The 20781-nt window shown below is 32.7% G+C and overlaps 1 protein-coding gene across 1 annotated transcript; it reads right to left on the reverse strand.

Annotated features, from left to right (window-relative positions):
- Positions 1–483: 483 nt before the first annotated feature.
- LOC144838232 (carboxypeptidase D-like) lies at positions 484–8431 on the reverse strand. Its single transcript, XM_078693584.1, has 11 exons — positions 8406–8431; positions 7905–8056; positions 7574–7599; positions 5832–6057; positions 4925–5133; positions 4178–4330; positions 3529–3636; positions 2693–2833; positions 2424–2442; positions 1640–1885; positions 484–794 (listed from the first exon to the last, which is right to left on the reverse strand). The coding sequence occupies exons 1-11, from the start codon at positions 8429–8431 to the stop codon at positions 640–642; spliced, it is 1461 nt and encodes a 486-aa protein (XP_078549710.1). The 3' UTR covers positions 484–639.
- Between the last annotated feature and the right edge of the window lie 12350 nt (positions 8432–20781).

Here is a 20781-nt window from a genome sequence, read left to right on the forward strand (position 1 = left end):
ATATTGGGCTAAAATAACTGATGGTAGAATTCTTCACTTCGGGGGGAAACCCCTATTAAGGGGAAAATTTGTTGGTTCTTAAAAGTGTCCCCTTAATAGATGTTCTACTTAAACATGGTCGGTAGAGAATCATTGTAAACGTGAAAATGTAGTAAAGCATTCAATTGACTTGGAATATGAGTGATGTGGGTCAAAGGGTAAAATATTACGTAATAAAGACAACCATCCTTACCTATCCTCATCTAATACAAACATCCTCATATCACAACAAATATTGTTTTGTGAAAATAGCAATCACATCAAATAAATAGGAAAGGTATATTGCATTAAAGACCAGTGTAATACAGATCAAACCAGAAATCCCCCTCCCCGAAAAGAAGAACGCAACATTTTTTGTCGGGAATTCCGTTTATAAATTTATTATTAAAATCAAATCAGAACACGTACAGACTTTGTTTTATAAAAATGTACATAACACACACGTTATTTATTCATATCATACAATTTAGACAAGATGGTTCATAAAAAATATTTAGAAATGTAGCTAGGAAACTATAATAATATACTTTGGAAATATATAATATTGACATACATCTTATGTTAAGGTACAAATATAATACAATTTTTAAAAACTATTTGTTATGGTACCTCTCGTCGACTGAGTACAAAGTTTAGAGGCGTCACCGAGTTTTCTACTACTTCAACCACGAAACCTTTGCTGAAATATCCTTCCGCCGATACTGTTATTGTGTAGGTACCTGGTAACAATAAACGCCAATATTCACCGTCTTTTGCTAAAGAAAAAGTATATAGATATTAAATCATAGATAATATAAATATGGTTCATTTTAACATATTCTTATTCATACGTAACAACATGGAAATGTTGAATGTTTAAAATGGTTGATCAAAATATATGGGTAAATTATTTCTAACCATTCACCAATGGTGGCGAATTTAAACAAAATCTGTTTCAATTAAAGCAAAAATCAATTCAACTTACTTGAGGTGACGTCATGATTGATTCCTGGTCCTCCTACATGTACTACCGCTCCTTTGATAGGCATATCGTCAGTGCTTGCTGAACTGAACTGAACTTTTATTGTATCTCTTTTAAATCAGAGGCACAGTCTCAATGAGATGTGCAACAAGTTTACAGTGAAAAATAAAACATACACACTTAAATATAAATACAAAACAAGAAATTAGACATAAGAACAACTTAAAAAAAAAAAAAATTTTAAGAAAACTGAAAAAGATTAAATACTAAGAAAATGATTAAATTAAGTTTGAGAAGGAATTGTATTATATATATCATTTCGTGTGTTCCAAGCCATGGTCAGAAAAATTTTACAATGTTTGTCGAAAATATTACTTGCTAATTCGTATACATCATGGGTCAATTGATTTGGTGTAATTTTAAATTCATTATGGATTTCAAGATCATCGAAGAATAAGTGGTATTTAAGATCTAGAGAGCTAGTAGTAAATAATTCCCAGAACATGGATAGATTATTGTTGTTTAGCTCATCTTTAAGGTTTATGAGTATTGGTTGTCTAACATACTCAAGTCGTTTGCATTGAAATACGAAATGATATACAGTTTCCTTTTCATTACAATTACACAATAAACATATACCTGCATTTTGAGGTGACCATGCTTCTTTTCTGCCTTCAAGTGGTAGTGAATTGGAGCGAATTTTAAATTTTAGGTTTGAAGCATGGTAGTTACACTTATCTAATAAGTATTTTTCTAGTTTTGGTTCATTTTTATACCTTATATAATTACTTAGTGATGGTTTATTCTTAGCATTCTCAAGCCATTTCATCTTATCTCTTATAATGTTTTTTTCTTTGAAACCTTTAAGCCAATTATTAGCATATTCTAAGTTAAAATGTTTTTGTATATCACAGTTGATTAAAATAGATTTTATATTATGTAGCCAATTCCAATTTAAAGTGTTTTCAAGTGCAAAGAGCGCTCTTAGCAGAACTTTTGGTAAACGACCTTCGTCCATGTTTTTCAATCTTTTGAAGTAGGATATTCCTCTATCCGATAGTATGGACTCAATCGATTGCCATCCGAGTTCACCATAAAGGGCTTCCTTTGCAACATACCTTGGTGCTTTTAAAAGATATTTAGCCATTTGATATTGCATATTTTCAATTTTTTGGATAGATGTTTTGCTTTCACAAAACCAAATACTGCATGCATAGGTTATACTTGGTATTCCAATGCCTTTCCAAAGTATATTACCATACATAATTCTATTGAAATCATTTTGTTCATTTATGATTGATTTTATATATGCAATAATTCTGTTTCCTTTTTTAATCGTTTCATCTATGTGGCATGTATCTTTTAAATGTCTTGATATGTGCATGCCTAGGTATTTATACGTGTTGGCTTCGTCTATAAATACCCTTTACTCCCATATGAATCTGAAATGTTAAAAATAAATATGTACATAATATTACATACTTTTTATTTTAGTGTATGTGATATCACATGTGCCAGAAAGGAATACACACACCGCTATCATCATCATCATCATGATGATCTTTAACCGTAGCAGTAATATACAGTAATATAAAGTTACTTTGTTGTAACCAAGTCCGACTGATGACATCATGAACCCCTAATGAATGGTAAAAAATTAACCGTGGAAATGTTCCACTACAATTTACTTACCTGGTACATGTACTGAATGAGCGCATCTTTGTTGTCAACCCATTCCTTTTCTAATCCCGATTCTGACGAGAATTTAATGCAATCTAACTCGAGCGTTATATCAAAACAATTCGTGTGCAGATAATCATAATCTTGAAGGCCCTTAAAGGAAATACACAAAATAAATATTGTTTATCATCATGGTTTTGTTTGTTGAATTACCTAAAATTGTGTCCGGTATTACTACATTGGCTCTCACCAAAACTAACGTTACAAGAAGACGTATTGAGATGATGCTATGCCAAAATCTTGACATCGTTGTACCAATGTACATCCGGGTGTAGGCCTACACCACATTTTTTGATAAAACTGAGGAAAAAGTAAACTAAACCACTAAACCGCCAAGTTTGCCATGATGTCATGAGTAGGATTCCCATCAGAATCGACTTTGTTCTTTATGCCTAATTATCTATCTGAACAGTTTGTAGAACCACGTCAGAGTTGGGCAAACATCATCTCCCTGACGTGAAACTAGTCTGTTACTAGGCCTAGTTCATATTAGTAGGAAACACTAGGCCTAGTTCATATATTAGTAGGCCTAACCATTATCATATTTAATGTGCTTAAGGAGGTTACAACATTATTATATGTTTAAATAATAAGAACTCACCTCCTTTGACCGTATACCAACTCGCACCATTGGTTATACCATCTTCAAATGTACGACTGTATATTGAGCATGCGCGTGTTCTAGTTGACATAGTAGCGTGAAATTGCGAATATGTTCGTGCAAGATGTCTAAAGAGAGAGTCGTCTGGACTCATTGTATAAGATGGTCGCCCGTTAAAGGATCTTACGTCATCAAATGGATAATTTGCTACCAAATCGCCATCGTGCATGTTGGCAGATAGCACAAAAGGGTATTTCTCAACCCATTCAATGTAAGCTTGTACTTCGGGTTCAGGCTGTTGAAAAATAGTAAAAACAAATAGTTATACATTTCTAAGTTCAAAACATTTGCTACATTAAACATAACTTGTGTGGCACTGATAATTAACACAAAGCATAAACAGTAACTTCAAACAGGATAATTACACAATCAAACGTTATGTAATGTGCTGATAAATGAACACGATGATGTCATATCACTACCATATTTGGGCACATCACAGTTTTTGTTTTTGTTAAACTGGTTTGATAGTGTAGACAGAGCTTAAAATCATAACATCATAACAACGTCCGTTCCCAATTACATGCATGTCAACTATTGCGATAATTTTCCAAATTCAATAAGATAGATAGTAGAGAAAGCTTGATAATAACTAGGCCTAAGGGTCCGTTCAGGCTTAGTTATTTACCCGGGTAGCAAGCTGGTTTCACGGGCACAGTTATCGCTAACTTTGGTGGGTAGGAAACCAACTTAACCTGGCAAAACAACTAAGCCGAAACGAGTCCTAAGTTGCGTGTGCTTGCATACAAATCATTAAAAAAACAAAATTAATTTACCACATAATTCGTCGTATCTTTGCCGTACCCCAGATGATGATTTTTGCCACCAATAATTTCATTTCGATACATAATTGTATTTAGCCGCGGAAAGTTCCTGTTTAAATCAACAGAATGCAAATTCTCACGACCATAGGCATCAATAACCATATCCTGAAATTAAAACATTAAATATCATAGACAATATTTAATAATTTAGTCGACCTTGAGAGTTATGATTTTGGTGCAAACGTTAGGTACAAAAAGTTCTTATTCTGGCTTAGTTTCAATCTAGTCCACTGATGCATGGTATAGTTACATGAACAAGTCGCTATACCATTTTATTTCTTGCAAACAGATTTAATATATTTGTCATGGGGATTGGTTTTAAAGTACCTAACATCGAGATCACTCATCATCACACTTCATCTGTACGCGCGTTTGTTACATGTTTTTTCATACACACATCACGCATCCGCAACCAACCAAATTTCATTTGTACCTCGTTGTTAAAATGACAATAAATAATATCGTATTGTATCGTAATTGTTGGGTCGGTTGCAGTATCTATTTAATAATTTATTAGAAGAGAACATTCCTCAAACCAAATGAAGATTTTTTTAGGCCTACGCGGTTGAGCATTTTGTAAAGGGTCTCAGAACTAAAGAAAAAATACATGTTCTTGGTAAGATCCACGTAATTGCTAAATAAATGTACATTGAATTTATGATCATTTAGATGATAATACCGGTGATTATTATTTCTTACGAATTCTTTGTAGAACTGGAAGGCCTTCTCGAAGCCATCAGGGTTGAGACTTGGAAGCAGGTGGATCCGGGTGTGGTCGACAAGATACCTAATAGTGGCATTACCAGCATGATACTCATTGCAAAGGTACTCAGCTAACTTTAAGATCAACTCGCGTCCAGTTACCTCGTCTCCGTGCATGTTAGCAATATACTTAAATTCTGGTTCAACTGTCAACAAATAAATTGATAAGTTATAAGTACAGAGTCATAAGATTTTATTATAATTTGTTGAATGAAACGTTACTAGTTATATTGAATATAAGTTAAATATTAACATCTTAAATTTATTATACACATTAACAAACAATGGTAAGTAAAAGTACATCCGCTGAATATGTCGTTTATTGTACCCTGCACTTATGGCAAACACTGATAGGCCTACTCTGTCTTGAATACTGTATATTATACATAGGCAGTCGTCTTAAAATTAATTAAAGTAAATATGGTATAACTGGATATTATAATGAATTTATAGATTTTTGCTATTCTTAAAATCCAAATAACGTTTTACGTCTAGGACAAAAATTGTTAATAAGACTACTAAAAAGATACTAAAAAATCTGTATTATTTTAAGTTATATACAGTAGAAAAATGATTAAGGTGATCGAATAAAGTGTTCCTTTAATGGTTTGGCAGCAGTTTTAAAACACGTCATATTCCTCTCGTTGTTATGAAATTATCCCATTATCCCATCATAATACACATTTATGTATTCACAATTCACAATTACATTTACAATATTTAATAGTATACCAAAAGAAGCAAGCGCTTGTCAGTTTGGTAACCATTATTTAAATGCATTTAAATAGGAGTCTCCACTGAGGAGTGTCTTAAAATAGTTTGAAAAAATTGTAAAATAACGTACGAATCTCGTGTACACCAACATTGTTGCTTATTTCCAATGCGTACAACTGTCTTCCGTCAACACTTTGTCCGATACTGTACATCTTGGTAATATTAGGATAAGCTGTCGTGAGATTCTGGAAAAAGATTCTGATATCGTTTGAATCATGATAACGGAATTCATGGAATGACGTACGATCTGCAAGAACAAATGAAATAATAATAATTACATTAAAGATGAAGATTAACTAAATTAGACTTTGAATAGGTTATTTTGTAGTTTTAATAAAGTTAATTCCTTCCGTGAAAAAAAAAACAAAACAAAACATTTTTCTCATATAAAATGACCAAATTAATGGTCAAATTCAACCAAAAACCCATTGGCTGGCAGCCAATTTGCTTTAAATTACAGTTTTTCAGGTAAATAATTTTTTTGTTCGATTCCATTTTTGTTCAAAGTGGATAACTAGTATGTGACAATAAAATGACATATTCAACAAAAACAATTTAAAAAATTATTTTTTCAGGGGGACAATACATCTTTACATTATACAGTATATAAGAAATCCAGCAATAAAACAATAAAATCCATCTTTAGGGACACGCCTATTCGGGAACGCCCCTATTAAGTTGGGAAACTTTCTCCGTGAAACGAACAGAGAGAAAGACATGGTTAATCACTTTGACAAAAACTTGGAAACTGTTAAGGAGTTCCATGCTGGTTAATATGGTTCTACTGTATACTATATATTCGTTTGTGAGCTTTTTAAACTAATATAATTTAGTGGAACTTTTTATTTCTGTTAGGCTTAGTTGATTTAAAATAATTTTTAAAAAATAACTGAAAATGTGACTTACTTCTTGTTCTTTCACATATAGCCTCGTCAGACCCATCACTGCAATCTGGTGAACCATCGCATGCTAAGTTTGAGTCGATGCATCTGTTGAGGAAACCATTACGGTTATAAACGTTGAGTGAATTACAAAAACGTAATTAAATTATATTATAACAATGCATGATACTCAGTATTAATATGCTAACTGTAGACTGTGTCCCGGTGGGCATATCTTTTGCAACTACCTTAGGCCTAAAGGCACATAATTTTATTTTTTAATGAAATGAAATGATACAAATAATTGTACTGAGAAAAACTAAAATTAGAAATACTAATTTCAAATCATTTTCATATAGGCGGTACTTTCATTTTTGTATACATGTAGGGCAGGTTATTTCCAACTTCTTTAGGTTATAAATCGAATAGAAATCTTCTTGACTACATGGAGTTTTATTTTTAAGATTTTAAGAGTTTCTTAGAAAACTATTTAACAAAGATGCTACTTCAATCTGAATGCATTGCAGTAAAAAAACAAGGAGGAATACTTGATGGCCCATCAGCATATGGTAGAAACAATGCCCTTCACCAAAGATTTGCTACTTATATTAAATCAACATACAATAAAAAAAAATATGAATTCTATTAGGCCTATAGTTTTTAGTGTTTCTTCCTCTGAATCGTGGCTATCGTTAGACCTATAATTATGCTATTTTACAAATAAAACGTATAATGAATCAGATAAGCACAGTGTTTTATTCGTTGGCAGAGTAAGTTGATAATAAAGCATGGTTCCACTACGCGTCTGTGCTGGCGTGCGTGAATGTGCGTTTTCACAGACGAGTAGCTAAAGAGGTAGGAAACAAGCTTAACCGGAAAAATTAAATTTCCAAACTGCCAAAAATAATGAACCTTACTTTCCGTCACTGACGCATCCGAATTCGCCTTCAAGACAAGCTGTGAAAATAAAAGGAAAGCAGATTATGATTATAAAAATAAATATAGGCCTAATTGTCTGCAAGTGAATATAAAGTTAAAATTGTTTAATTTAAACCAACAAATCCGACCATATCATGAGCACGATTTCATATGTATATTATTTTTGGAAAAACGTATTGATCATATTTTGAAAAAAATGTAGATATATATTTTTCTAGACATTTCATTTGTGATTAAGAAAACAAATTTATCTTCCTAATTTCGTGTAAAAACATTACTATTAACTACTTCCTATGTCTAGATTATAACTGAATTTCACGCACCTCTGAAGCACGATAGGCCCACGTCGTAGGAGTGTTTACAGTCCGTTTCACCCCACACATCATGGCTACAATCATCGATGGTTTCATCAGTTAGATCGCAGCTTAGTTCTCCCAACCAAACCTTCTCTGGAACATTTGTTCGCATACCTCGTCTATGTAGAATTAATAACACAGATTAATTTGTAATTTGATTGAATGTTATCAATTATGATCTCTTGGCAACTGCTAATTCTACAGGCTTCCATCGTTTACACGCGTCTATCTAAGCTCGATTTTTGTCGATTTTGGATATGCTATTCTCTAAGAAATTTTGTAATGTAAACAATTCAGTTGTACCATTTCCCCCGACTGAACCTTAAAACTAGCAGAATGCATAGGGGCCTAATAATAGTACAGTTTAAATCGGAATTGCTGTCAACCACCAACATTTCTTTGTATTTTTACGAAAAGAAATTGTTCTTGTTGTATCTTGTGAATATTCTAATTGTAAAACCAACTTACCTGGCTTGTTTTTGTTTACTTAGCATTTGATAAACACCTGGGTACCCCAACTGTCTACAGATTGAAGCAGCCGTTACGGTCGAAAACTGTTTCTTGCAAACTGTCCCCCATTCACCATCATGGTATACAACAAGGAGTCCTTCCCGTGGAATACGCCCACCGTTCAAACGTATTGTGTTACCTTACAGGAGAAGGAACTGATTGGTTAATTTTATTGATTTTATGTATTTCGGCACATGTGGCCAAGGATTACCAATAGTAAATCACTCTCCTATCAATACCTATGAACCAGTTCACCGGGGTGATCATCTACTCGTCTCGAATAATGAATTCTTTAATGTTCACACGGACAAACTGTATAGCCTAACACTGGACCAACGATTTAAAGTCATTATCCGAGAGAGGACTTGTTCCACCACCCTAATTAGGAGCGAGTAGGCCTCGAACACATGCCGATATTGTTGGCTCTTTAGGTACGGCGCCCTGCCTTAATCAATCGCTCATCCATTGGACTCGCTTAAATAACTATATAAGCATTAGGATTTGTAGGCCTTCATAGCATTGATTGAAACTGCGAGTAGCTAAAAGTATATACTTATTTATTTAATATAAGAGGGCCTATACGCACAGTAATATTAGGAAGATCATACTGCGATATTTTATCATTCCAAAGTGTAGGATTACATTTTATTAAAATCATAAATAGGCCTATGTTAACTATTAGATTCTTACTATAGTTAATAAACAATTTATATGAAACTATTAAAAAATATGATAAGATATTTTATAGGCCTATAAGAAAAATCAGTTTTACTTACCACGTGCAAAAGATATTTCCAGAAAAACAAAAGCAAGAGTGAAAATCGCAGATAGTTTAGAGGCCATATTATTGACGTGTGAGCTCTTTTACCTCAAGTGTATTTTTGAGGAAATCACAAGTTTATGACCAAGTTTCCACACCACAGAATAGATAACACGTGTGAATTCCAATTGAACACTCCTCTAATTTCTATTCCTTCCAAGAATAATCCTGGGAACAACTTGTATTCTGATGCAAAAATAACCTACTAACTTCCCGTGGTCGCCGGTAATGTAGGACCTCACGACAATGTTGTACAATATCCTGTGTTGGGTATTGGGTATTAGTGAAAAGGAAAACGACAGGAGGTGATCTCACTACGCGCGCGATGACGTAATCAATCATTGTTATTATTAAAAATCGGATCTCACCTAATTGTTTCGCTTACAATTGTTATGGGCGGTATTAAAATCAGGGGGGTAACTGTGATTTGGTGTCAATAGCGGGTTTGGATAGAAAGAAACAATATACAATGGCATAATCCACTGACAAAACAAGGTCAACATGTGTACGATTTTGTAAGAAATATTTCATAACCATTTTTTTTATACCTCTCTGATTCACCCAAGGCAATCTAACAACTTGCCTTGATTAAAAGATATAAAATGATATAAAACACGATAAAGTAAGTTAAAAAAACGGACTATAAAATCTCTGATCTTGTTAAATTTCCTTCTTTTTGTGGGTCGCCATTTTTATGTTCTTTGTTTTTGACCCAGTTTCACATTTTGACGACGCAGCCTTTAATACACATAAATACAGCATAATTATGTCTATCAATTTTACCAGTACTTTCCCAAATGTACACGGCATATAAAACCCTAAACTTAGGCCTCTTTTTTTCTAAACATGTCATTTTTTTTAGTAACCGTATATACGGAGTAAACGAACATTTCATGTCACTTAAAATAGGACTAAAACAAAAATAGTATGAAACAATTATTTTCTACAACATAGGTCTCCACTTTGTTATCTACCTTGATACGATAACATTCTTTACTGTAGGCAGGGAAAAGTGAACTTTCATTCTTTCCTGCTGTAGATCATTTATAATCTAAACATTGTCATTGGGTTTCTGGAGCCTAAGGTAAAAATTAAAAAATACGGAGTTTTGACTTAATATTAGAAAAAGATAAATATTTTGGCACATATGACGTTTCATACGTATACTACTTGAGCTTGTAAACTCAGACGAACAGCTATGATATTTTGTTTTGTTTTTATAAGCTTTTTCGACTTATTGATGTTTTGCATGAGATTTTAATGTTTTTAAGTGTTTTTTATTATTGTACAAATGGTATATGTAATTTACTCTCAATTCAATGTTTTATATTGCAATGAGTAGAACGAATGAAACCCGCAAATCGAAAAGCCTCGAAATAACTACATACTTGGGACAAGTTTATTGTAGGCCTATACATACATTGCATTACAGTATGTACATTACACAACAATGATACAATTATTTCAATACCACCTTTCCACTGATGTTATTGGATGAAGATAAAGAGCATGGCAAATCATTAAAAATACTGAACTAACTGTTTTTTAATGAACGAGGCCTACCTTCTATAATAACATGGTCGTCACTACGGTTTACAGACGAAACGGCCGCCAACTGAAACGGCCGCCAATTGAAACGCAATTAAATGTATGAAACGCCGCGTGTGCCGTTTGTCATACAAAACGACGTGTGGTTTAATACAATTGTTTTACTTTTTTTTCAGATTGAAATGACTTTAGACGTATGTGACTTAATAAATATTAACAGATAGATGTTTTTTGATTATTTATGTATTATTATGTTTATCGTATAATAATGAATATTGTGTAAACATAATTGAGTTTTTTATATATTTTTTAAATGTAGGCCTATACAGTAAAAGTGTAAGGAAAAGAATTGGAATTGGACAAAATAAATGATAAATAATTACTATTATTATATTAAAATCTAAATTCTTCCTAGTACTAATACTGTAGTAAACCTATATAGTTAAGTTCAATAAATGTTTAAATATCCTTATTATTAAATTTTATTCTTTTTTTAAGAATTAGTTTTTTAAGATACATTACTTTTTTTTATTTACCGGTAACACTATATCAAACAATTGTAGCGGTTTCGTTGCGGAATGTCATCATGTTCGCAATTAAATCATATAACATATAATTAATAACAATTACGTTAGATAAAAAGACAACTTAGGGCGTTGACATCACAAACTCAACACAATCGATTCAACGCAACAATAGCGACTTTAATTACAAACAATACACACACAGACACTAGCAAATGCTAAACAATACGCAACACGATTTTATTCAAAATACAAACGAGGACATTTTATTCAGATTATTGTTATTTTAAATTGTTTACAATTAATGGTGGTCAAGGCTTTAATATTAAAAACAGATCATTATTTTTATTTCACATTACATTAAATATTATATTACAATTAGTAACCTGATTTATTTATGTATTATGAATCAAAACGAACTTTATAATTAATTTCATATATGTACAATAAAATAGATTTCAATAATCATTATTAATAATAATAATAATAAAATAATCAGATTGCTTAAATAAGTTAGTTTGCATACAGTAGATAGTAATTATAGAGAATTGAAAACTTGAAAACTGCGTCCATCTTCTTGCAACCACGCCGTAAAATCATTCTTTCAAAACTGGCGCGATTGCATGCTGACAGACACTGTAAAATGTTTTTCAGTCATAATTATTGTAAACCGTATTCATGTCAATAGATATAGATATCAACCATTAAAAAGCTTGAAGACATTCGGTGATTAGGCACAAAACTGCAAGTTACATATTCCTCCCTACTAGAGGTACCGCACCACCACCACCACCACACAACAACACACACACGCGGGCTCAGCTGCTGCATTTGACCACCACACCACGGCGGGCGGCAATTGTGTTTGAGTCGTCCACAACAACACATCAAACAAGAAGTCTAGGCCTATTCCCAATCACGCACCGCGTACCCTGGAACATGACGAATTGGGGATCAACCTGAGTTTTCGGCATGTATTGAATATAGGACTATTCCATTATTATTTATAGGGGTGTTAGTCAATATGTTGGGTGTGCCAGGCTTGTTGAGGCTTCTATTGTTCGTGTCATTGTGCCAATTGTTTTGTATTTCACTGTGTTTGAGAAAAACAAACAAAAAACTGCTGCTGTAGTTAGCCTATAGCTTTTATTATGTGTCTGTAAATTATATCGTATTTTACACTATATAGGCCCTAACATGTTATGTTATAGGCCATCAACAGTTAAATCATGTCATGTTTTATTTTACATTTCATGTAATACAGTATTGTTTTTTTTTTCTCAACAGCCGAATCAAGTTATATAGCCTCTTACAAATAACAAGAAAAAATACATTCAAACGTTATTCACAATAAAGAGAAAACATACAAAGAACTTATTTATTTATTTATGTTTTAATTTATATAAATCCAAAGGCAAATTAATGAAACAATGACAATGATGTGGGTATCAGTGGCTGGATCTCAATAGAGATACAAAAAAAAACGAAAAGCTAAATCAAAACGATAAAGTAAAACAGCTAGAAAAACAATATATATAAATACATCCATGTTTGTTTTTTTCACAACCGTTTATGACTTTAAAACATTCAGTACACTAAAGGCATAAGATTAAGCAAAACATACATTGTGTAACATATTTAATTTAAGGTATACCTGTATATGTTTTATTTCATCGACCCAGTTTTAAGTGTTATTTAGTAGTGTCATGTTTGGTTCAACTCAATGAGTTAGCAATATGTTTGTGAGGTTCTCTCTCCAGCTGATCCTGACACAAAAACTAAAATAGTCAGAAATAAAATTGCAGAGCTTTCTCTCATGCAACACACACTAACCCTTCCCCAGTACAAGATATATAGGGCCTACACTGTTAAAAAAATTCTTATAAAAAAACGGTAAATTACTGGCAATCTGGACGCCAGTAATTTACCGTAATGTAGAATTACAGGTACTGTTGAAAATAAATTACTGTAAAACTACAGTAAATTGTTGGTCATAAAGTCGGTTGTCTACCGTAATGTAGAATCACAGGTACTGTTGAAAATAAATTACTCTAAAACTACAGTAAATTACTGTTAACTTGAAAGTCGGATGTCAACTATAACGTAAAATCACAGGTACTGTTTCTAATAAATTACTACAGTATATTACTGTTAATCTGAAAGTCTGTTTGTCATCAATAACGTAAAATCACGGGTACCGGCCATAAATAAATTACTGTAAAACTACAGTAAAATTACTGTTGATTTCAAAGGAAGTGGTCTACCATAATGTAGAATCAAGAGTAATGTTGATAAATAACTGTAAAACTACATTAAAATTACTGTCAATTTCAATGGTCAATGGTAATGTAAAATCACAGGTACTGTTATTAATAAATTACTGTAAAAGATTCAGTGAATTCCAACCAAACAAAATATTACAAAAATATAAATACCATACAGACAAAATAAATACATGCCAATAATCTTATTTCAATAACTTATAACAATAACAAACTCAATTATAATGTTTCTTTTTCTACTTGTCTAAATATCTTGTTTCTGTCATGTTCTTACAGTATGTTCCCTACAATGTTCATTGTATCTGAACTTGATCTGGGATTCTCTGTAACGTTTCTTTTTTTAAAATAAACAACATTTTTTATAAATCTCTGCCTACAGTATATTACATAGATGTTTTCAATCTTCAAAGTACGTCTTCTATTAAAATTTGTTTATCACCTATTTCAATATAAAATATTTAAGTAATTGATATTGATATTTACAATCAATCGAAAATCTTTAAAAAACCAATCTATTAAAATTAGACCTACCATCTATGCTTGATCATTAAATAATTAATGTGGATGTTACAATCATCAAAATATGCCTTATATTAAAATGACCATCAAATAAATGGAAGGTTTATTCCAGAGTACAGGACCTGGATGTGGTAGATGGACACTAAACAGTAAACCACAGTAAGAATTTTGTTGATCCAATAACAGGAGTCCACACTCAAAACATAGAATCCTACTGGAATCGTGAAAAATTAAAGTTAAAAAGAATGGGTGTAAATGGGAATGGTTACCGGAATACCTTGACGAATTTATGTGGCGAGAAAGATATGGCATAATATAAATTAAACAGATTAAGTAAGTTAAAATAGTATATGTTCCTTGTGCCTTATTAAATAATGTTAAAGTTCTTGTGCCTTATATTTGAATAAAGTTTGAAGAATGTATTTTTCGATCTATCGATTTTTTTCTTGTTGTTTGTAGAGGCTATTTGATTCAACTGTTGAGAAAAAAACAAACATGGATGTATTTATATAAATTAAAATATAAATTGGATATTTTATATAAATTAAAACATAAATTAAATACGATTAAAATGTATGTATATGAATCTTTTTCTTGATCTTTTCTTGTTATTTGTAGAGGCTACTTGATTTAACTGTTGATTAAAAAAACATGTTAGGGCCTATATAGTGTAAAATACGATATAATTTACAGACACATAATAAAAGCTATAGGCTAACTACAGCAGCAGTTTTTTGTTTGTTTTTCTCAAACACAGTGAAATACAAAACAATTGGCACAATGACACAAACAATAGAAGCCTCAACAAGCCTGACACACCCAACCCAACATATTGACTAACACCCCTATAAATAATAATGGAATAGTCCTATATTCAATACATGCCGAAAACTCAGGTTGATCCGCTTTATTTGCCTGTCGTGTCTATATATTATATTCATGAAATGTATTATTTGAAACTCGCACTTACTTTTTTAATACCTTATTCATTTGTTTTATTATTGATTGAAAGAAAGAAAATAAATGTTTACGTTGAATTGTTGAATTTATAGTCAACAACTATTTGAAATTGAAGCCACATGGTCGACTCATGGTCGACGATATCGCCCATGCTGGAAAATAATTTGAGTAAATAATTACATTTTATGAAGAAAAATAGTAGAAATTCATATAATATTGAACATTTCTACTTTCCAAAATGTGTCAAATAAGTATTTAATGATAATTTATGCATTTCGGATCTTCTAAATTTTATTTTTTTCATTTATTTGATTTTTTAAATTAAATTGGTTTTATTACTAACCCTATTTTAAATGGTACGTTCCATGCGGCACTAACGCGCATGCGTAGCTTCGGTTAAAAAGCAACTTTGGACTGTACCATTTTGTAGAAAGGTAATTTTATAAATGTAATTTATTTTGCTTATTATTATTGTCGTTTAAAATTGTTTTATGTATTGTATGTAAATAAAATAATTTGGTTGTGTTTCAGGAAACAATATATAATTTGCTATAATGTTAAACAGATGGTTGTGGTGTTGAACAAACAGTATCCTTTCTATTTTCTAGTGGACCAAATAAAATTTCTTATATCTTCTACTACTAGTACTAACTACCCTAGTGACAACCCGTCAACCGATTCAGTTCCAAACCAATACAATCATTCACGAAAACATCACCTCAAGAGGAATATTTGTTGCCACAGACACTTACCTTTATTTTAGTGATGTTAATAAAGAGGCTGCAGTGAGGGTTGCCTAGGTATAGTACTAGGATTTAGCAGCTATTGTCGAATTATATCTATTGTGTAAGTGGTTGAATTGCATTTGTTCAGTAGTAGTAGTACTAGTACATTGCATTGTTGTGAACACATAATAAATACACACTATTGCTTAACAATCTCTTTCGGTTTTTGGGTAGCCCTGAAAAGGGCTGTTTGGTTTGAGATTGTTTGCGGTTTGTGGTAGCCCTGAAAAGGGCTGTTTGGTTTGAGGTAGCCCTGAAAAGGGCTGTTTGGTTTGAGTTTTTTTTTTTTTTTTCTTTAGGGTTTGGCTGCCAACATGGATGGCGATGTCTTCACCCAATGTTCCTTCATTGCACTGGTCAGAATACCAAGGTTATCGTTGAATCCACGGATGTTGGACTTGAGGGTGTTAAGCTGAGCGTGCATGCTCTCCCCTCCCTGCTCTCCATGGAATCCCAATCCGAACTTCCATCTTCTTATCCATTCAGACACATGTTCTTCCAGAATGTGCATCTTGGGAAGCTCTGTTTCTTGAAAGTGTTTCCGAAAGAACTGCACATAATCTTCAATGTCTGATTCTTCAGAGACAAAAAAAAAATGTAATAGATAGACAGACAGGCTAGATAGACAGACAGGCTAGATAGACAGACAGGCTAGATAGACAGGCTAGACAGACAGACAGGCTAGACAGGTTAGACAGGCTAGACAGGTTAGACAGACAGGCTAGACAGGTTAGACAGACAGGCTATCAGGCTAGACAGACAGACAGGCTAGAGATACAGGCCAGACAGATAGGCTAGAGAGACAGGCCAGACATCCAGGCAAATTTAACTCAATATATTTACAAAAATATTGTTGGTGCTGAAAGAAACTCATCAAAGAATTTAGTGGAGCAGCTGAAGTTGATATTTTAGTAGAAAAATAATAAGTATTGATTTTACCAAGCTTCAATATCATCTCCTCTGTGAAAAATGAGGCACAATTGTATTGCCTGTGGCAGTTCCCAAACAAATTAAATAATCTTCCATATTTTGTTGTGACACTGACAACATTCTCTTTAATTTCTGGGCTGAGTTCTATTGCAGTCTTGCATATTTTTGTCATAAGTGTTTTGATATTTTCAGGCTGAAAGTAAATAATTCAATGATAAAATGAATAGTATAGTATAAAAGTCAAATGACAATGACATTACTATAATTATATAACATAAATGAAATACCTTGCAGCACTTATGAATATGGTTACCGACAAACGATTTGCCGTGATATGCCTGTCTGTTAACCCTGAAGGATTTCAGCACATCATCAAGTTTTGCCACCAAAGGCCCTTTTCTCACTTCAGGTAAGTCTTTAGAAATATGGACTGCTTCAGCTCTCTAAAACCAATAAATATATTGTTAGAAAATAAAATAATTCTAAGGAAAAATGCCACCTGTATAGAAATGTTTTCTAATTGTCTGATTTAAACTTACAACTTGTGCCTCTTGTGCCTCTTGGCTTTGAATCTCGCTAATTATACTCTCAGTTGTTCCACTGGTGTCACCCAATAGCATAAAGACACTTAAGTAATCTTTAAGTTGGTCTATTCCATTGCGTATGTCTTCTGCCTTGTTTTCTAGGTCTTTCATTTGATTTGACATGGCAACGTGCTTTAAGAATGTGGGGATATTGGTAGGAGTTTCGAGACTGTTTTGAAGCAATGCACTATCAGTAGACTTTAAAATGATGTCGTCCAGTTGCTGGCAAGCTGACTCCAGACTGTTGAAGTTTTTTAAATATAAGCCTAGGCTTATATGTAAGCCAGGAGGACATACCTATTTAAAAAGTGAGGGAGCAAAATAATTACCTTGTTTTATGAAATTTAAGAGTCATGCAAGCTTTTAGAAAATAATGTTTTAATACCTACATGGTCAATGGGAACTTGTATCAAAGAGCTGGCAATTACATTATTGTAGTTCTTTGCTTTTGAAATATTACCACCAGCCTCTCTGAACCTGTCCAAGTCTTTCTTCAGAGTGTCCAATGTCGTTGGGAGTTGGGATTTGTGTTTTTTGGTTACATGGCACCACAAGCAGTAATGTCGTCCTTTAAAACAAAATTTAATACACATTTGCTTTCAAATATCCATCATTTATTAATTGCTAATAATTGCAGTACTGTACCTGTAATACATATATTGTTTGTTTACCGTTTGCACCCGTTAGGCCATATATACGAGCCAAATACTCGTAGTCACCGAATACGAACACTTTGACTTGTTTTCCCCTATTAAGAAAATGAAGCCAGTTAATAATTTGTCTTAATTTACACAAATATATTTGTACAATTTTGTGCAATATTTTAATTTTACAGATAAATGGTATATTTACCTTAATGTGGAATTTTGCAGCTCTTCGAGTTGAGGCAAGATATCCTTGAGGCCAGTTCTTAAATTAAAACTGGAATCGGTGGCCTCAAAGCAATTGATGATGATTGTATTATTTTGGGCATTGGGGCGTGGTACATGGCAAAGCTGAAGCATCTGCTTGAAATTTCCACCACCCTTGTCCCCTCCGATCTTTACCCACATCTCATCTGATGGGATGTGGCCATCGTGCCATGTTAGAAGATTTAATCTGTAAAAGGTATTGATATTTATTTGATTCATTTTTTAAAATTCAGTAATTAAATTAAATCTGTTAATGAAAGCAAATAAAAAACCTACTTTTCTAGTTCATCATATTGCTGGCAGATTTTTTTGTTGAGACTTGCAACAGAAACACATGCAGTTTTTTGGATGATTGTATCCCCTGTGTCATTGCAGGAATGTGCCATAGGGACGTATTCAGAAATGATGTTGTCGTTAATGATGATGTTTTTTTGGTGCCTCATTTTTGCCTCGCATTCTGTGCTGACACCATATTTTTTTAGCCAGCTTTAAAAAAAAAATAAAATATTAAAAACTATAATGTTGAGGGTGTTCGATTCAGATACTGCAGAATGTTGATTTGTTATTTACCATTTCAGTTCTCTGTTTTTTTTCCATGTTAGGCCAAGATTTGTTTTTAAAGATAGCAAATCACCAGTTGGAAGACGTATCGGACTTTTAAATTGAGAAAACTCATCATCTCTTTGAGCTTCTGAATCTCCTCCACTTACTGCCCACCGTACATCATCGATGAATTTACTTCTGTTGTGAACAGTTCTCCAGCCTGCATCAGATGAGCTTTTTCGTGGTATCGGCATCGCCATTGTTTTTAGTTTCTGGTTTTTGAAAAAAGGTAATACATTTCTATAGTTGGTGTTATTTTTAGTAATAAAATTAAGTAAACTTGTTAGTTTTTATTGAATTTAAGTTTTAAGTTTTTTGTAATAATTAACAATTTGATTATACAGTAATAACCATTAAAAAAGTACCTTTCCTTTAACACTAAACTCAGTTGTGTTGTTGTTCGACTGTTTCAATTTTGCTTTTAGGATGTGTAGACCAACTTCCTCCATCAGTGGCGTTACTGGAGTACCAAGTGGATGGTTTAATATGTCATCTATTTGGTTCGTTTGTTGTAATTGATCACGAGGAGTGACTGGCGTTGATGTTAAGTTAGTTGGCGATGATAGATAACAGTGGTCTGGCATGCATACATGGTCACTGATACATTTACATTTCACTACAGTACGACATCTTTTACATACAACAGGAACAGACAGATAACATTCAGCAAAGATTGACTGAACATCGTTAATACATGAAAAATGCACAGGTACATTACATACAGAACATTGGACAGTATCACAATCCATATACAACGGTTGAATGCAGGACTTGCACATAACGTGATGGCAAGATGTAACCACAGGAAAAGACGAAACAAGTTTACAAATACCACATTTAAAATTATCAAGTGAACTTGAAGCATGAAAGGAGCCAGAAATTGGCTGAAGAAACGGAGGCTTTAAGTTTTTAAAATGTGTTTCCACTGCAACGGTAGTTGCATGTTTTATTTTATAGCTTTCAGTTGCTAAACCTCTTTTCTTCTTCTTCGGTCTACCGCCACTTTTCTGTGTCTCAAATTGGGCACATGTACTACAGTCGCCTGTTCTATGATGGGGTTGCCACTGGGTTACATTGCATGGTTTGTTTTTTTGCAAATATCCCATGCACAGCAGACAGAAATACTTGGGGTGAACACCATCAATATCTTGCAAAATGTTGATGTTTAAAGCAGTTGAAAATTGTGGTTGAAAGTTGGAACAAGCAAACTGCCTGATTTCCTTGGCTCCTTGTCTGGAGGCATGAGGTTTTAGCCTGTTCCCACATATACGACACAAGTAATTTAGATTTATAACATGCTTTTCCATATTCAATTTTAATAAAAGAATGACGTTTTACACAGTGAGGCCTATACTAATATTAATATATTACTAGTATTATTTTGTTAAAGTACAGGAAATAGTCTTCTACATCGACCTGAAATAAAAAAAAAATTAGAATAGGCTCAACATCAAGAGTGCATTTTAAGTTTTATTTGATAATAAATAAATAGTATCTTAGAATTGAATAATGACAAAAAACTCTGAAAATTTAATTATTACAGAAATTATATGCCTTGTATATTAATTAATGTTTTTATAATGATACTTTTGGTAATTTGATATGCCTATACTAAAATCGTTTTTTATAATTGTTTTTGCTCACTAAAAATTTTGAAAATTTCACTAAGTATGTATTATTATATTAAAAGTAAACATATATTTAAAAAAAATAAAATTATGAATTCTTACCGTAGTTATACGACTTTTAATTGTCTTTTTCGTCGGCGCGATTGTTTGTTTATCGTTGCCAAGTAACGAAACTACGAAGGTATGTTTACGCCCTCTATTGATGAGTGACGTAACCAGGAAGTATCGAATTTCAGGCTT

The sequence above is a fragment of the Antedon bifida genome, chromosome 3 (assembly GCF_963402885.1).
Source record: "Antedon bifida chromosome 3, ecAntBifi1.1, whole genome shotgun sequence".
NCBI classification, from domain to species: domain Eukaryota; kingdom Metazoa; phylum Echinodermata; class Crinoidea; order Comatulida; family Antedonidae; genus Antedon; species Antedon bifida.